A 19,298-nucleotide genomic window follows, 5' to 3' on the forward strand; every position below is an offset into this window, starting at 1 on the left:
TCCAATGATCAGACCGCAGCAAAAGAAGCGCGAAAAATAACTGTCACTCCTCAAAAGGACATGAAATTAGAAAAAAACTTCTAAGTATATCTATTATCAAAGTATGTATCTTATTTACAGCCTTGAAATTCATCTCCTTAGAGGCAGTTACAAAGCAAAGAAACACAGAAGAACTCATTAAAAAAGACTCTCAAACACCCAATGTGTAAAAAACAAATCGTGCAAACAATAAGTAAACAAATAGTATTCAGAATTAAAGTTCATGAAACGGAGTTCATAGCCTGAAATTATTTCCTGAAACAGAAGTATTGAAGCGCTTGCAGAAAAGTATTGATGAAATATTAAGAAAATGTGTATGACATTTAATAGAGCCACTGGGTTTTCAATGGGTACATTTAATGTCAGAGAAATGTGTATAATATACAACCTAAAATTGTTTTTCTTTGCAAACATCCATAAAAACAGAGGAGTCCCCAAAGAATGATTGACAGTTAAACATTAGAACCCCAAAGCCCCCCAACTCCCCCTGGCACACACAAGCAGCAACAAAGCAATGAACCTCCTCCCCCACCAGTGAAAGAGCATCGGCACTCTTCACTGAGCACTCAAGCGTGCAGCAAAGCATCAATGAAGACAGAGTTGCAGTACCCCAAAGACTATTTGTTCACCCATAATTAGACATACCACAGGATCTCTCTCTCTCTCCCTAATAAGGGAAAAAGTGGTGTCACTGTTTCACAGCGAGAGGGGAGACATAACAAACAACTCGCTGATTAATGATGTTAAAAGTCTGTTGTGTCACTTTTTCCGAGCTCTGCGCCCGGAGAGTCGGTCCCAGAAAGGCTCAGGTCTATGGACACACAGCCCATGGCAGCTAATCCGCTGCTCCTAATGTTCTGTGTTCTCCTGTGATGCCTCAGTCAGAGGTACCAGCCTTGACTGAGCCTGTCTCCAGAGCCACGAAAATCCAGCACCCTGAAGGCAGACTAGTCTTCCAGGCCACGTCCTTGGAATATCAAAAAGTGGCAGGTCGTGAGGCCCTGAGAGCAGGTCCCTTTCCTGCAAAGAACTAAAGTCAGAGTGTAACTCCAGGTCAGGGTCTTCAAAAGAACCTTGAAAAGGGAAAAAAAGAGATATCACAGATAGAAATAGAGCTATTTCCAAAGATGCAAGCAAAGAAGTCACCGTTTAGCGCCATCATCACTTCGCTTAGCCCCTCCTTTCATTGTCTCAGTTTGTCCTGATGACTCTGGATGATGTGAGCAATGAAAAGACCATTCAATGATCATCAGTCCATGTAATTCTCGACAAGCATTTCCAGTGGAATATGTTGCTTGGTCAGAGACAATGTGACATGGCAATCTCCATCTCGAAATATAGTCCTTAATCAGATTTTTGTCTCTGTGGCTCTTCTTGCTGGGATGGCTTCCACCCATCTTGAAATTTGTCCACTCATCTAAAACATCTGAATATCCTTGGCACTTTGGTAAAGTAATGTAATCCACTTGTAGATGGAAAAACGAACCAAGTGGGGCAGGAACCCCGAGTCGTGGTATCTTTTCTGTTGATCCGGGGTTTGTTTTCTGACACGTCATACACCTTTCAACTGTTTGTCGAGCTTGCATCCTGAACTTTGCATCCACCACCACTGGGAGAATCTGTTGACCATCTTTTGCACTCCAATGTGCCCCAAGGAGTATATCTACTGAGCCAGATGAGGCAGTAGTTCATTTGGGGCCACTAGTCGATCACTAGTGCCATAACTCCACACTCCATCGTTATTTATCAACTCACCATTTTCCACCCAGTAACACTTCCCTTCATTTGAGCACTGATCTTGCATTTCTTAAATATCTTGTATGTTTGTTTGTGATACAGAGTTTAACTTGGTTTCATTTACAGGTATCTGGTTTTGTTCTATTTCTTTTATTCCTTCTCTTGCTGCTCTTTTTCCAGTTTTGTTTGCGAAGGTATTTCCACGGATTTCCATTGTGGTCATTATAGAGTGACCCTTACATTTCAATACAGCAACTTCTGATGGCAGTTGTATCAGGTCCATAAGTTCTCATGCTGGATGGTCATTCCTACGAAAAATAAAACCAGAAAGCTTCTGACCCTTCTGCTGACGCATGTTCTGAAACCCCACCATGAGCTCCATTGGGCTTCCAGTCGGGCCAAAACTATTGTCCAGTGCTTGCAGATAATTGACAGCTGTCGCCACAAGAGATTTCAACCTGACGGCTCTCACAACATCAGCGGCACGCCCATTCAAACTTTCAAACAATCTCTGTCAGTTTTCATCGTCAGAGCACTGCCCCTCATCTAACCACTGAGAGGTCTGCTCTGCCCAAGTCTCATACTGCTCCTCCCCTTCAGGGGTGGGCATTATTCCAGAGAATAGACGGAGCCTACCATAGCTGGGACTTTGAATCTCATTTTTCCATTTATTCACCAGAAAGGTAAGGGTGGATACTAACTCAGAATTCTCACTCCTCACCGGGCGACCTGGACTAATTAGACATTCCAAATCCGACCACTCTTTCCCCTCACTCCTCAGAAATGAGAGAACCCTGTCTTTGAAATCTCCACCCCCAGCTACTGCTACCTCAGCACTGGTCTGCATTTCTGCAGTTCTGGTCACCCGCTTATTGGAAGAACGTCGTTAAGCTGGAATGGGGCAGAAGGTTTAGGGGAGTCTAAAACTGGAGGAGATCATGTCAAAGGGAAGAGACTCAAAAGGGACCCGAGGAACAACATTTTCCACACAGAGGGTGGTGGGTATATGGTACGAGCAGCCAGAGGAAGCTGCAGAGGAGAGTACAGTTACGATGTTTAACGGGAGGGGTGGAAATAGTCCGTGATAGACAGAGTAGAGGGCGGCTTCTCTTCTTTATGATCCACAACCGCCAGCTTCCAACGGTTTGGCTGCAACGGAGCAGCCCAGCGTCCCGGGAAAAAAAAAACAACAGATGCACAGATCCGATATCGAAGGTCGGTCTGTAACATTACCGCCTCATGCCCTGGATAACTGATGCAAACCTCTTCAAATTTCTGCTCAATGCTCCGAAAATTAACCGATGATATTCTGGGAAAAAATAAACACGCAGACCAGAATTCTGAAATTGAAGTAAAACACAGCTCAGGCAGCAACCCTGGTCAGAGAAACAGAGTTAACGTTTCAGGCAGGAACCTCTTCATCAGATAATATTCTGCTATCTTTCAACATTTAGATAATGTGCTTTATTGCATATTTTCCTGCAAAAAATGTACAATCTCACTTCCTCCCAAAATCTCTCTCTCTATTGCCTCCTTACCCCATCTTCACAACTTAACGTTCCCAGTTCTCTTTATGTCACCAGTAGGTTCAGTATTCACGGTGAGCCTTTATTTTCCTGACTCCCTGTGAAGGAGCAGCTTATCAAATGGATATCTCAGTTCAGGACAACCACCGTTTCCTTTATCCGCAGCTTGTGTTCCCAGTTCAAAGATTCGAATGTAATTGAGAAACGTGGAATCACTTTCACAAAACCCTGTCCACTTCGCCTGATTGTTTGAAGTTTTGGAAATGTGCATTTATTCTCCCTGTTGTTACAGCTTCAAGCGTTCTCTGGGACAGGTGATTAACTGTAGACAGGTGACCAGAATTGCACACAATACTCTAAATTTGGCCTCAATCAACTTTAACATAACATCCCAACTCCTGTACCCAACGTTTTGATTTATGAAGGCCAATGTGCCCAGAGCTCTCTCTACGACCCTACCTACCTGTGACTCCACTTTCAAGATCACACTGCAAGCTTCAATATCCTTCCTCGCTGTCCACTATACCCATAATCTTGCTGTCATCTGCAAATGTGCCTATCTGTTTTACCACATTATCATCCAGATCGTTGATCTAGATGACAAACAAAAATGGACCCAGCACTGATCCCTGCTTAATAGAGGAGACGAGATAGATATAGGAAATGATGAGGGGAAGAGTGTGGGTAGATTGCAAAGAGCTTACCCCATATCGAAAGTAGATAATGTACTGGATGGGAAGGGGGATGTGGGATGTTAGGTTGAGAGAGCAAGAGAGTGAGAGAGGAGTGATTACCCGGAAAGCACTGCCAGAGAGAATGGCAGAAGATTTGCTGATACTATTTCAGAAATGTCTCATCAAACACTTGAATTACCCAGGCTACAGGCCAAATACTAGAAGAAGGGATTAGTATGGTTGGTATAGAGATGACGGGCTGAGTGGCCTGTAAGTGCCGTAACATTCTGCAATAGTGAAAATCAACTAAACTCCGCTACTAGAATCATGTAAACCAGATCAATATGATAATCATATTCACCATCTCTGCCCCCATTAACTCTTTTGACCTGCTATTCATTTCATCCCAAGGATCTCTCTGCCAATCCTTTCTGCAAATTAAAATGAACTTTGTTTTCTCTCACTTTACAAATTCTGACCTGAAATATTCACTCTGTTTGTCTTTCCATAGACTCTTCCTGAGCTGCTGAGGGTATCCAGCGTTCTCTGCTGTAGTTTCAATTACAAACCTTTCCATTTGGTTTTGATCTTTTCATCATTTAAAACCACAGGGATCAGTGCCTGGTCCCATGTTGTTTGTCATGTATATTAATGACTTGGATGTTACTGTTGATTAATAAATTGATTGTTTTGATAAATAAATTACCATTTTAGATTGAAGGCCTGTAACCAGTGGTACTTCTGTGTATTTTGTTTGTCGGCTATATTGACAATTTAGATGAGAATATATCTGGCATCTTTACTAAGTCTGCAGTTGATACCAAAACTGATAATATTCTGAAGTGAAGAAGATCATTCACGTTAAAATGGAACATTGGACAACTACAAAATTTGGCCAGGAAATGACAGGTGGAATTTAATTCAGACAAATGCTGAATATTATATTTTAGTCAGTCAAACCAGAGCAAAAGATTACCCAGTAAGTGGCTGTGCCCTGGACATAGTTGCACAATGGAGGGACCTCAGGATAGAATTCCTGCAAGTGAAGAAAGTGCTCGACTTCACTTGCCTTCATTGATCAGGCCGTTGAGTACATGTGTTTGGATGTTATGTTCCAACTGTACAGGATGTTGATTAGACTGCACTTGGGGTACTAATGTGTAGTTCTGGTCACCTTGATGTGATTCAGCTGGAAAGGGCACAGAATGGTTCACAAGATAGTGACTGGGACTGGAGGGCTTGAGTTCCAACGAGAGACTGGATGGGCTGTTTTCTCTGGAGCACAGGAAGATGAGGTGGGGGTTTAAAGAGGTTTATTAAATCATGGATAAATAAACAATCAGACATAAATTCTTCGGTAGCCTCACACTAACACTCTCTACCTTCCTCCAGTTCTTGTGAGCCTCTAAAATGTCTGTTCTCCTCCATCCTTGCCCCTTTTGAATCCTCACTTCCGGTTTTAGATCGGAGCATCTGCTCTCTTGTTTCTCATATGCATTGGTGATTCGGATGAGAATGTAAATGGCTTAGCTCATACATTCACAGGTGACACCAAATTGGTGGTATAGTGGACAATTCTGAAGTTTGTGATATAGATTCTTTCGGAACATGAGCAAGGAAATGGCAGATGGAATTTAACTCAGACAAGAACAGAGTGAGCCAATTTGGTAATTTAGATTGGGGCATAAATGGCAGGGCCCTGGTGAGTGTTGTAAAACAGAGAGACAAGGGGCTGTGAGTACATAGATAGACAGGGTGGTGTAGAGACATCTGATATGTTTGCCTTCACCAGTTGGAGCACTGAGTAGAATTCCCTGGAGGTCATGTGACTGAGCACGAGGCATTCCTGAGACTTTACTTGGTGAACTATGTGTAATTTCGGTCACAGAGCCGCAGGAAATATGTCATTGGAGCTGGAAAGGGAGTAGAAAATATTCACAAGGATATCTCTGGGGCTGGAGTTATCAGGAGAGGGCTTGAGTTATAAGCAGAGAACTGATAGACTGGGACTTTTCTCTGAAGTATAAGGGCTGAGTATAATGACTTTGTGCAGGTTTATGTAATCATGAAGGGCATCGATAAGGTGGATGGTCAGAGTTTTTTCCCCTCAGTGGAGGGATGTCGACATGTAAAGGGCATAAATATGTTGTGAGAGGATAAAGATTTTAAGGGACCTGAGGGGCAACATTTCCCATGGAAGGATACGTGGAGCAAGTTGTAGAGGTAGGTATATTCACAATATTTAAAATACGTCGGAGCAGGTACATGGAGAAGAAAGATTTGGGATGAAATGGCCTAATTGAAGGCAATTGGGTGCAGTTGAGTTCGGCAGCTTGATCGGCCTGGGTGAGTTGGGCCAAAGGAACCATTTCTGTGTTGTGTAAATCTGTGACTCTGTTTTGGGGAGTTAAACCAGGGAAGATGAACACAGTGAATGAAAGGGTCCTGTGGAGTGTAGTTCAGCTGTGAGACCGTGTGGGTTCCTGCCTCCATCATCCAAACCCAGCCCTGAGGGTATTGGTAACCTACCCCTGCTCCTGTTGGGTGCAGTCTTTCAGTGATTCTACTGTGTTTCTTGGATTTACTGTATATGCTCACAAGAAAATTAATCTTGGAGGTTGTATATAGTAACATCTATGTACTTTGATATTAGATTTATTTTAAATTATGAAATATACCACCAAATTTGAAGTCATCTATAAATTTAAAAATCTGAGTGAGTGGTGCCACAACAACCACCTCTCATTCAACATCCACAAAACTGACAAACTAATTACTGACTAGAGTAGGAAGAAATTGAGCATCCATTAGCCAGTGCCCATTAGGGGACCAGAGGTGGAGAGGGCAGAAACTTTAAATTTCTGGGCGCTATATCAAAGGAAAATTCCTGGAATTTATCATTTCAGAGGATCCGTGCAGGGACCAGCCTGTAACTGTCACTTCACAGAAAACATGGCGAGACTTTCTTGGAAGTTTGCATGGGTTCATCACGTCCTTCAAGCTGCGGCTAACTTCTATCGATGCACAGTGGAGGGTATCCTGACTGGCTGCATCACAGCCTGGTATGGAAACACCAATGATCAAGAATGAAAAGCACAGTTCACGAGCAAAAGCCCTCCACCATTGACCACATCTACAAAGACTGCTGCCACCAGGAAGCAGCATCAATCATCAAGGACGCCCACCATCCAGACCATGGTCTCTTCTCGCTGCTATCATCAGGAAGGAGGTACAAGAGCCTAAGCTCCCACACTGCCAGGTTCAGGAACAGTTATTACCCCTCACCCATCAGGCTCCTGAACCAGCACAGACATCTTCACTCACCACAGTACTGAACTGATCATTGAACACCCTTTCAAGGACTCTACAACTTGTGTTCTCAATATTATTATTTATAATCATTAGTTGTTTCTATTTGTATTTGCATAATTTGTCAGTCTTTGTGTGTAGTTTTAATTGATTCTATTGTATGTATTTGTTCTACTGCGAACGCCTGAAGAAGATAAATCTCAGTGTCGTATTTGGTAGCAGATACATACTTTGATAACAAAATTAACTTTGAACTGTACAAGATGTTGTGAGATTGCCTTTGCAGTATAGTGCGTAGTTCTGGTCACCTCGCTGCAGGTACAATGTGATTCAGCTGGAGAGGGTGCAGAAAACACTCACAAGGATGTGACTGTGACTGAAGAGTTTGCGTTGCAAGGAGAGACTGGATAGACAGGGACTGTTTTCTCTGGAATGTGGGATGCTTAGGGGTTATCTTATAGGGGTTTATATAACTGTGAGGGGTTCAGATTGGATAGATGGTCACAGTCTTTTTCACCCAGGCCAGAGAATAAATAAAGAACATAAATGTATTGTGAGAGGTTAAAGATCTAATGGGCCTGAAGGGCAAATTTTTCACTCAGAGTTTAGAAACAGAGAAAGCCGACAGCCCAATACAGGCCCTTCAGCCACAATGCTGTGTCGAACATGTACTTACTTCAGAAATTACCTCAGGTAACCCATAGCCCTCTATTTTTCTAAGCCCCATGTACCGATCCAACAGTCTCTTAGAAGACCCTATTGGTTCCACCTCCACCACTGTTGCTGGCAGCCCATTCCACGCACTCGCCACTCTCTTTGTGAAAAACTTACCCCTGACATCTCCTCTGTACCTACTTCCAAGCACCTTAAACCTGTGTCCTCTCGTGTTAGCCATTTCAGCCCTGGGAAAAATCCTCTGATTATCCACACAATCAATGCCTCTCATCATCTTTTAGACAATAGACAATAGGTGCAGGAGTAGGCCATTCTCCCGGAGGGAAGAGGGACGAAAAGTGTGTTGGCTGGGTGGGTCGTGTACTCAAGTGGGGTCTGACCAGGGTCCTATATGGTTGTAACATTGCCTCTCGGCTCTTGAACTCATCCCATGGTTGATGAAGGCCAATACACTGCATGCCTTCTTAATGACACAGTCAACCTGTGCGGCAGCCTTGAGTGTCCTATGGACTCGGACCCCAAGATCCCTCTGATCCTCCACTCTGCCAAGAGTCTTACCATTGATACTATATTCTGCCATCATATTTGACCTACCAAAGTGAACCACCTCACACTTACCTGGGTTGAACCCCATCTGCCACTTCTCAGCCCAGTTTTGCATCCTGTAGATGTCCCGCTGTAATCTCTGACAGCCCTCCACACAATCCACAACAACCCCAACCATTGTGTATTCAGCAAATTTACTTACCCATTCCTCCACTTCCTCATCCACGTCATTTATAAAAATCACAAAGAGCAGGGGTCCCAGAACAGTTCCCTGAGGCACACCACTGGTAACTGACCTCCATGCAGAATATGACCCGTCTACAACCACTCTTTGTCTTCCGTGGGCAAGCCGGTTCTGGATCCACAAAGCAAGGTTCCCGTAGATCCCATGCTTCCTTACTTTCTCAATAAGCCTTGCATGGGGTACCTTATCAAATGCCTTGCTAAAATCCATATGTAATGGCTACTCTGTAATGTTAATTGCTGAGGTAATGGTTTCTCTGTAGCTGCGATGTTTGGGTTATGATTAGAGATAATGGGACTTTGGTATTCAGGGCTATCCAATGGGAGACTTGTTATTCTTTCCTGTGTATCTGGGAACCGGGGTTTTGCGTGGGCTTTTCGGTTGAGCAGAAGGAAGAGCAAGGACATGTGTGACGGAGACTAGAATCTGAGGGTCTGATTGTCGGCGACGTTTTGGCAGAGGTCGTTTGCAGAGGTAAACCGACTGCGTGAGCTCCACCGATTTATTGTGCACGAACTATTTAATAAATGTGGCGCCCTTTTCTTTTATAATTTGTTTCTCTACTAACCACAGAGCCAAAGTAAGAGTTATAAAGTGTAATCTTTTAATTGCATACTGTGTACTGGCTGAAATTTTGCAATGTGGGATTGTACTGGGGTACATCACACAGCATCCACACAAACATGATTACCCAGTTTGGAAGGGCCGATGGCTGCTTCCCCTAGACGAATGTGAGTTAATCAAGCCTGAGGGCTACACATATACGCTTACATCTGTTGCTCTACTTTCATCGATGTATTCAGTCACATCCTCAAAAAATTCAATCATGTTTGTAAGGCACACCCTGCCTTTGACAAAGCCATGCTGACTATTCCTAATCATATTATGCCTCTCCAAATGTTTATAAATCCTGCCTCTCAGGATCTTTCCATCAACTTACCAACCACTGAAGTAAGACTCACTGGTCTATAATTTCCTGGGCTATCTCTGCTCCCTTTCTTGAATGAGGGAACAACATCCACAAACCTCCAATCCTCTGGATTCTCTCCTGACTCCATTGATGATGCAAAGATCATTGGCAGAGGCTCAGGAATCTCGTCCCTCACTTCCCACAGTAGCCTGGGGTATATCTTGTCTGGTCCCAGTGATTTATCCAATTTGATGCTTTCCAAAAGCTTCAACACATCCTCTTTGTTAATGTCTATATGCTCAAGCTTTTCAATCCATTGTAAGTCATCCCTACAATCGCCAAGGTCCTTTTCTGTAGGGAATACTGAAGCAAAGTACTCATTCAGTACCTCTGCTATCTCCTCCTGTTCCATACACACTTTTCCACTGTCACACTTGATTGGTCCTATTCTCACACGTCTTATCCTCTTGCTCTTCACATACTTGTAGAATGCCTTGGGGGTGTGTGAGGAGTGCTGTCCCACATAGACTTCCAATCTGCGCCTTTAAGGCATGAAAATGCCCGATGCAAGCCTCTTATGGTCTGATTCAACGTTCCCTCCCTCCCCTCCCTTTGGGGTTTCCTTAATCCTGTCTGCCAAGGCCTTCTCATGGCCCCTTCTGGCTCTCCTAATTTCATTCTTAAGCTCCTTCCTGCTAGACTTATAATTTTCTAGATCTCTAACTTTACCTAGCTTTTTGAATCTTTCATAAGCTTTTCTTTTCTTCTTGACTAGATTTTCAATTGTCATTGTACACCACAGTTCCTGTTCCCTGCCATTCTTTCCCTGTCTCATTGGAATGTACCTGTGCAGAACGCCACACAAATATCCCCTGAACATTTGCCACATTTCTGCTGTACATTTCTGTGAGGACATCTGTTCCCAATTTATGCTTCCAAGTTCCTGCCTGATAGCTTCATATTTCCCCTTACTCCAATTAGGTGTTTTCCTAACTTGTCTGTCCCTATCCCTCTCCAATGCTATGGTAAAGGAGATAGAATTGTGATCACTATCTCCAAAATGCTCTCCCACTGAGAGATCTGACACCTGCCCAGGTTCATTTCCCAATGCAGATCAAGTACAGCCTCTCCTCTCGTAGGCTTATCTACATATTTTGTCAGGAAACCTTCTTGAACACACATAACAAACTCCACCCGATTTGAACTCCTTGCTCGAGGGAGACGCCAATCAATATTTGGGAAATCAAAATCTCCCACCACAACAACCCTGTTTTTATTACACTTTTCCAGAATCTGTCTCCTTATCTGATCCTCGATGTCCCTGTTACTATTGGGTGGTCTATAAAAACACCCAGTAAAGTTATTAACCCCTTCCTGTTCCTAACGTACACCCACAGAGACTCAGGAGACAATCCCTCCATGAGTCCCTCCTTTTCTGCAGCCGCGGCACTATCTCTGATCAGCAGTGCCACGTCCCACCACTTCTGTCTCCCTCCCTGTCCTCTCTGAAACATCTAAGAGGCCATTCCTGCCCCTGAGCCATTCAAGTCTCTGTAAGGGCCACAACATCACAGTTCCAAGTACTGATCTATGCTCAAAGCTCATCTGCTTTGTTCATGATGCTTCTTGCATTAAAAAGCCAATCATTCCTTCCTCCATCTCTTCAGTTCAGTTTCCACTCTCCCAGCAATTCTAGTTTAAACTCTTCCCAATAGCCTTAGCAAACCTCCTTGCCAGGATATTGGTCCCCTTCGGATTCAAGTGCAACCTGTCCTTTTTGTACAGGTCACATCTGCTCCAAAAGAGGTCCCAGTGATCCAGAAATATGAATCCCTGCCCCCTGCACCAATCCCTGAACAATGCATTTATCCTGCACCTCACTGTATTCCTGTACTCACTGTCGCGTGGGGCAGGCAGCAATCCCAAGATTACTACCCTTGTGGTCCTGCTTCTCTGCTTCCTTCCTAACTCCCTGTAGTCTGTTTTCAGGACCTCCTTCCTTTTTTTACCTATGTCATTGGTACCAATATGTACCACAACCTCTGGCTATTCACCTTCCCACTTCAAGGTATCATGGACGTGATCAAAAACATCCTGGACCCTGGCACCTGGGAGGCAAACTTCTCCACTTAGAGTGGTTCTGTGCCTTAATTACTCTCAGATTCTCAGATCCATCCCTGAAGCCCTAATGGATGTGTGGAACCTGTCCAACCTTTTCAAACTTTTTGAAGGTAGCTTATTTCATTGCTTATGTTTTGACATTAACTATACCCTAATTTTTGAGGGCCAATATTGGATGTAAGATTGGGAGGAGGTTATGCTGTGAAGATCAAGAGGTGAGTACTGTGAATGACATGACTATTCAGAATAACGCAAGTCACGTATAGAAAAGATGAGCCAAGAGTTTAATCAGTGAACACCAATGACAGTACACAGCTTAAGGGAACCTGTGCCATGTACCGCCATCTGATTTTCATGGCATTTGGAGGAGAAAAATCACGCCATTCTCTCCTTCATGCTGGTCCCATAGATCCATCTCCCTTGGGCCGAAGGTCACATTTCCATCTGCCATAGTTTTCTCTACTCAACCTGCCCATGCCCTTCAAAACTGACAGATTATTTCTAGACTTTGTCATTCATATTGTAAAATATTTCAAGGGGCCTCACATATAAATTAGTAAACAAAATCCACCATGTGGCACATATCAATCAACAATTAATGCAACTTACACAATGTTAAGCAGCAAACATTCTGTTGGAGGACTTTAGCAGGTTAAGCAGGATCTGTGGGGGCTGGGAATAAATTGTCGATGTTTCAGGTCAAAATCTTATCTCAGAATTTAATCTAGAGGAATGTGAAGTATGAGAATCTGCAACAAGGCAAAGGATGATACAATTCATGAGAGTGGCCTTGAAGTTCATGTCTACAAATCATTAAACATAGCAGAACAGGAAGATGATAAACTGGGTACAAGGCAGAGAGGATGCTTTCCTTTACAAAAAGCAGCATAAAGTATCAGAGCAGGGAAGTTGCAGCATGCTGGAATTTATAATACCAAGGATTAAGGCACAGCTTGATTTCTGTGCACAGTCATACACCACTTTGCAAGAAACACAATTGCACTGCAGAGGAAATTTAGGTGGATGTTATCAGAAATGGAAAGTTTAAGTGCTGAAAAAATACATTGTATTAGCCAGGGTCACTTCCTTTGGAACAGAAGAGGCTAAGGAGAGAACTAATAGAAGTCCAAAATTAAAAAGATTCTGCAGAAAGTGAATAAGGAAGACCTATTTACCTTAAACGTAGGATCAAAATCAAGGGGGACATAGACTTATGCACTCAGTGGAAGGATTAGAAAGGAAGAAAGGAGTTTTTTTTTTCATTCTGAGAGTGGCTGTGTCATGGGATTCACTGCCTGAAAGTGTGGTAGAGGTGGAAGCTCTCATCTCATGTCGAAAGGGATTGGTTGTGGACTTTAAGTGCTGTGACCATTAAGGCCATTGCTGTAGTGCTGGAAGTGTTAAATAAATTAAGTGAAGTAGCTCCTTTTTAACCAGCACTCATATGATGGGCAGAGTAGCCTACTTCTGTGTCATCACTTTTGATTTTACAATTCTACAGCTTTATGATTCTTTTGAAGGTTAGAGCTACGGAACTGTCAGGATGGAAGTGGTTTCAGAGAAAGTGAATGAGCAGCTGACTCTGGAAGTTGTGGCAAGGCAAAGATTAATTCTTGTCCAGGCAAGGATGGATCGGAGATAAAGTACTGACAGCCCAGGAAAGTGAGGTCTTTGATGAATGCAGCTTCCATTTTCACAGGAGGAAACGGGAGCCATTTTGGCTTACTGGAGACAAGATAAGAATGTAATGGAAGAATACAAGGAACATACACCAACTAAGGGACAATTACTTTACTAATGTCAAAGTATCAGCGGTTGTTAGATTGTGGTTTCTATTGAATTTTAACACATATTGTCAATGGTAATTGATCTTGCAAGACATGAATTCAAACATACACAGTTTACCAAATGGTCAATATCAGTAACTGCTATCAATTCTGAATAAAAACAACATTTCCCTGTTCAGAACTCAGAACAGTGTGGGTGACAGGGGCCATGCTGTTCTCCTTGTGCACAAGTAAAATAAAGTAGGATTGAGGAATGGGAGTTTTCAGAATCCTCCTCTATTTGTGCCCATGTCTGAAAGATTCAGTGGCAGAATTGAAACTAATGGCTGGTTATCTCAGACAGGTTTGGTCAGCCATCACTGCTTGGATTTTTTCAGTGTGTCCAGCCATTAAGTTCTTTAGTTCCCAATAAACTCCTTTCTTTTAATCCTATTACGTGAAGCTTTTATATTCTCATCTATTTCCAAGGAGAAAGATTGAGAAGGAGCTTTATTTATCTCTGTAACATACTTGCACTGACAGCAACAGCAGAACAAGACTAATGGAATATACTTCAGGAAAGGCTTCCATTTCATGGATTGGTTTTATATATAAAGCTGATTGTATGTGTTTTATTCTCTTAGTTCAGTAGGTTTCAACACCTGCACAATTGCTTTGTCTTCAAGGATCAAAATTTTATCTTAAAAAAGGTGATGATGTTCAACAACAGAGGAAACCTTAGCATCCTCAATGTGCTGATTTTAGATCACAGGTGTTATTTTATGAAAGGGAAATGGAGATTTAAAAAATATATGAATAACATTGAATTCTCTTATTTGTGGTGAACTGGTCCCCCCTGTCCATTTTCACCCTCATCCTGATCTACGCAATTCCTCCTACAAGCCCCATCGCTTGGTTTCTTTCCCCTCCTCCACCGACTATATCCACACATCACCAGCTTATTCCTCCCACTATTTGCACCTTACCTCCACACCTCTGTCACTTTGTCCCATGCTCGACTTTCCTTTCTTACCAGATTCCATCATCTTTAGTTCTTTGTTGCCTCCACCTCCAGGTTTCTTTTGCTATTTTTGCTCTTCCCTACTCCATCCATCAATCATTCCTCCTCACCTGGATCCATCAATCAGTCACTAGAATTTGCTCTACCACTCCCCTTTGCTTTTTTATACTATCCCCTTTCTATCTTCGAATTCAGATGGAGAGTCTATAGCCAAGACATCATCTGTACATATCCTTCCAATGCTGGTAAACCTACTGAGTGTCCTGGAAAGGAATGTATCATCCTGGGAACAGATGCAGTGGTTCGAAGGAACTAGGAAAAGGGAATAGCATTTTTACCGAGACAGAGTATAGTCAAGGTAACTGCAAATTGGTAGATTTATAAAAGCTGTTGGTCAGCAATTTGTCTCCAGAGATGGAGAGAGAGAGATCAAGAAAGGGGAGAGAGGTGTCAGAAATGAACCAAGTGAATTGTGATAGCTGTGTGGAACGAGCTTCCAGCAGAAGTGGTTGAGGCAGGTTCGATGTTGTCATTTAAAGTTAAATTGGATAGATATATGGACAGGAAAGGAATGGAGGGTTATGGCTGAGTGCAGGTCGGTGGGACTAGGTAAGAGTAAGAGTTCGGCATGGACTAAAAGGGCCGAGATGGCCTATTTCTGTGCTGTAATTGTTACATGGTTATATACCTGCCCGCACCAGCCCATCAGCCAGTTCGTTCCAGATTGGAACCTCCCTCTGGGTGAAGGAAGAAATTCTTCCTCAGGCCCCTTGGAAATCACACACTCCTCTCCTTAAACCTGTATCCTGTCTGCCTGGAGTCATTAAAATACTCAGTATGGAAACAGGCCTTTTGGCCCATCTCATTGATGCCTCTCTGAATCAGTCTCACTTCCTCACATTTGACCCATGTCATTCTGACCTTTCCTGTCCATGTACCGGTCAAACTGTCTTTTAAACACTTTATTGTACTCACCTGTACCACTTCCTCTGGCAGCTCATTCCACATACCTGCCACCTTCTTCTAGTAAAAGTTATCCCTCCACCTAAAGGCTATGCACATTAGTTTGGACACCTCTATCCTGGGGAAAAGCTCTGACCATTTACCCTCTATACACCTCATGATTTTATACTCCTTAAATTCACCACCCCTGCAGCCTCCTACACATCCCCAGATGACCACCAGTTTTGTGTCTGGTGTAATATTCAAATTGAGTAATATTCAAATCTTACTCCCATTCTCAGCTAAATTGTTGATGTAGATGACAAGAAGAAGGGAAACAGCACTGATCTCTGTAGTCTACCACTGGTCACAGGCTTCCAATCAGAAAAGCAGCCCTCCACCATCACCCTCAATTTCACAGGACTGTCTATGGATGTGGGAGTTGGGAGATTATGTTGCATTTGTACATGATGTTGGTGAGGCCATTCCCAGAGTATTGATGATGGTTCCTGATGAAGGGACTCGACTGCTTATTCCTCTCCATAGATGCTGCCTGACCTGCTGAGTGTCTCCAGCATTTTTGTGTGTGTGGCTCCGAATTTCCAGCATCTGCAGTGTCCCTTGTCCAAGAATGTTGTAGCTACTGGAACAAACCAACACCGGGGTGTTTAATCCTGTATGAAGGGCCTTCCATTCAATCTAAAGGTTTCAATCAAAGAATATTTTTGATAGTTTATTAAGCAACTAGCTTTCCTGAATCCCTCATTTGCATAGGATGGGCGCACTGCTTATTTAATCCAAATTCCGAGCGGGTTCCAAATATTTTTGGGACTAAAACCGACAGAAAAGTGCCTGTTCTGGCGAAAGCTCCCAAGAAGGGGCCAAGAAAGCCGCGTCCAAGGGCAGCAAGAAGCGCAAGAGAACGAAGAGGGAGACTGATAGTGTCTATATCTACAAAGCGATGAAGCAGGTTCACCCCAACACAGGTATTTCCTCCAAGGCCGTGTGCATCATGGGCTCTACCGTGAACAACATTTCTGACCGCATCGCAGGCGAAGCTTTCCGCCTAGCCCATTACAACAAGCGGTCGACCATCACTTCTCGGGAGATCCAGACTGCCGTGCGCCTGTTGCTGCCCGGGGAGCTGGCCAAGCACGCCGTGTCGGAAGGGACAAAGGCGGTGAACAAGTACACCAGCTCCAAGTGAAGCTCCACAGAGTGCTGACTAAACACAACGGCTCTTTTAACAGCCACTCAATGTCTCGCTGAAAGAGTTGCTCCAATATTTCAACAGTGAAACATAACAACCAATTCCTTGGAGATTGTCAGTTTGGAAGCAATTGTGATTTATGTTGATGTCAGTTGGTGGTCCACCTGTCCGTCCTGTTCCATGCTGGGGTCTCTCTCCCTACCCGTCGTACAGACACCGAGACTTAACCTTTCCTATATCAGCTTGGTTTGATCTTCAGACATTCATACACAACTTTACACAAAGAGCTTATTCTTGCGGGGTAGATTTTTGCTGTTGTCTATGCAGCTTAATTGCGGTGATAGCGGTTAATTACCTGCCGTTAGGTGATGTAACTGTCCTGAATCCTATTCAGAATCTACTTGAGATTCACGATCCTTTCGCAAAACAACTTCACGTCGCAATCCCAAACACAGTTCATAACGTGATGCTTTTTAAATAATAAAAAAATACTGTCATGTTTTCTATCGATCAGCATTTGATCCGATCGGCAATTCAATACGAGTGTACCATACGGCAGAACTAACTTTCGGGGACTCTGCGGGTCATGCACAGTACTATGTATTATTTCTGTGTATCCTGCGTATTAATTTTAAATTATTTCCACGATTTGCCCTCTTCTGCACATTGCTGGTTTGACGGTGGGTGGATGTTCATGGATTATATTGTTTTCTTACTTTATGGGGGCCTATAAGAAGATGAAGTTCAAGGTTGTGTACGGTGTACATATTTGAGAAATAAACTTTGAATATTAAACTTTTGGGCAACATATAGTTTAAATGGATCAGGATCGTGTAACATCTCATATTCACAGATCTATTAAGCTTTGGCCTGTTCTATAAAAATATTTTGCTACGGACGCACACATTACACGTGTCTTTCCCTGTTGTCGCCTGTTCATTGGTGACTGAAGCCGCCGTCTGATTGGGCTTTTTCACTCACCAATGAGATTGCGCAGTTTACCTCCATTCAAGCGCCACTCCAGAATCATCCCGGAAGCGCTGACGATGGCGGAAGCAACTACATTCTCGATGAAAAGAGACAATTCGGGAATAGGAGGGAGTCCGGGTTGAAGGAGAGTGCTCCGAGTAGAAATAATGCAGTTTGTTTTTTCTTCAGGGGATGAAAAGCGATTTAGACCGAGTCTGTGGCAGACACCCAGAACGGAAATCCCCCAGACTCACCCAGTCGGTGCTCAGCCCTTCCACAGACAATCTGGGTGGCTCTGAAAAGAGCCTTTGGGTTTTTAAATTGTCGTTTTATGTCTTTACTTGGCCTTGGGGTTGGTGGACCCGCCGGTTTTCTTGGGCAACAACACGGCCTGGATATTGGGCAGTACCCCGCCCTGAGCGATGGTCACCCCTCCCAGCAGCTTGTTGAGCTCCTCGTCGTTGCGGACGGCCAGCTGCAGGTGTCTGGGGATGATGCGGGTCTTCTTGTTGTCCCGGGCCGCGTTACCGGCCAACTCGAGGATTTCAGCCGTCAGATACTCGAGCACAGCAGCCAGATAGACCGGGGCTCCGGCACCCACCCGCTCAGCATAGTTACCCTTTCTCAGGAGCCTGTGAACACGGCCCACCGGGAACTGCAGTCCGGCCCGGGACGAGCGAGACTTGGGCTTGCTCTTGGCCTTTCCGGTTTTCCCTCGTCCACTCATTTCAGCAAACTCCTTCGCAGAGAATGAGGAAATGGTTCCGCATTCACCAATTTTATAGCTTCTAGAGGATTGCGGAAGGACACTTACGATTGGTGGTGCAATGCTTTCTCCGATTGGTGATGTGGGAATAACCCAATCAGTGAGCTGTCCGATTCTCCAATGATCAGACCGCAGCAAAAGAAGCGCGAAAAATAACTGTCACTCCTCAAAAGGACATGAAATTAGAAAAAAACTTCTAAGTATATCTATTATCAAAGTATGTATCTTATTTACAGCCTTGAAATTCATCTCCTTAGAGGCAGTTACAAAGCAAAGAAACACAGAAGAACTCATTAAAAAAGACTCTCAAACACCCAATGTGTAAAAAACAAATCGTGCAAACAATAAGTAAACAAATAGTATTCAGAATTAAAGTTCATGAAACGGAGTTCATAGCCTGAAATTATTTCCTGAAACAGAAGTATTGAAGCGCTTGCAGAAAAGTATTGATGAAATATTAAGAAAATGTGTATGACATTTAATAGAGCCACTGGGTTTTCAATGGGTACATTTAATGTCAGAGAAATGTGTATAATATACAACCTAAAATTGTTTTTCTTTGCAAACATCCATAAAAACAGAGGAGTCCCCAAAGAATGATTGACAGTTAAACATTAGAACCCCAAAGCCCCCCAACTCCCCCTGGCACACACAAGCAGCAACAAAGCAATGAACCTCCTCCCCCACCAGTGAAAGAGCATCGGCACTCTTCACTGAGCACTCAAGCGTGCAGCAAAGCATCAATGAAGACAGAGTTGCAGTACCCCAAAGACTATTCGTTCACCCATAATTAGACATACCACAGGATCTCTCTCTCTCTCCCTAATAAGGGAAAAAGTGGTG

General features: G+C 43.5%; 2 protein-coding genes across 3 annotated transcripts; one reads left to right on the forward strand and one right to left on the reverse strand.

The window, feature by feature from the left end:
- Nucleotides 1-536: 536 nt before the first annotated feature.
- Nucleotides 537-18,427, reverse strand: LOC140201560 (histone H2A). Of its 2 annotated transcripts, none has more exons than XM_072265848.1 (2): nucleotides 17,702-18,427; nucleotides 537-1,112 (listed from the first exon to the last, which is right to left on the reverse strand). In XM_072265848.1, exon 1 carries the CDS (start codon nucleotides 18,414-18,416, stop codon nucleotides 18,027-18,029), a length of 390 nt encoding a protein of 129 aa, XP_072121949.1. In that variant the 5' UTR covers nucleotides 18,417-18,427; the 3' UTR covers nucleotides 537-1,112; nucleotides 17,702-18,026. The 2 variants fall into 2 exon arrangements, with proteins under 2 accessions (XP_072121949.1, XP_072121948.1); XM_072265847.1 differs by lacking the exon at nucleotides 537-1,112 and adding an exon at nucleotides 12,058-16,209.
- LOC140202033 (histone H2B 1/2-like) lies at nucleotides 11,734-16,717 on the forward strand. Its single transcript, XM_072266894.1, has 2 exons — nucleotides 11,734-11,775; nucleotides 16,355-16,717. Exons 1-2 carry the CDS (start codon nucleotides 11,734-11,736, stop codon nucleotides 16,715-16,717), a joined length of 405 nt encoding a protein of 134 aa, XP_072122995.1.
- Nucleotides 18,428-19,298: the final 871 nt, after the last annotated feature.

The sequence above is a fragment of the Mobula birostris genome, chromosome 8 (assembly GCF_030028105.1).
Source record: "Mobula birostris isolate sMobBir1 chromosome 8, sMobBir1.hap1, whole genome shotgun sequence".
Classification (NCBI taxonomy): domain Eukaryota; kingdom Metazoa; phylum Chordata; class Chondrichthyes; order Myliobatiformes; family Myliobatidae; genus Mobula; species Mobula birostris.

What these genes read in the sequence shown, in the direction of transcription:
- LOC140202033 (XM_072266894.1), top strand. Translation starts at nt 11,734, where the DNA reads ATGGACGTGATCAAAAACATCCTGGACCCTGGCACCTGGGAG. An exon ending in TGGACCCTGGCACCTGGGAG is followed by an intron (nt 11,776 to 16,354) that starts GCAAACTTCTCC and finishes TAAAACCGACAG; the next exon opens with AAAAGTGCCTGTTCTGGCGA.
- LOC140201560 (XM_072265848.1), bottom strand. Translation starts at nt 18,416, where the DNA reads ATGAGTGGACGAGGGAAAACCGGAAAGGCCAAGAGCAAGCCCAAGTCT.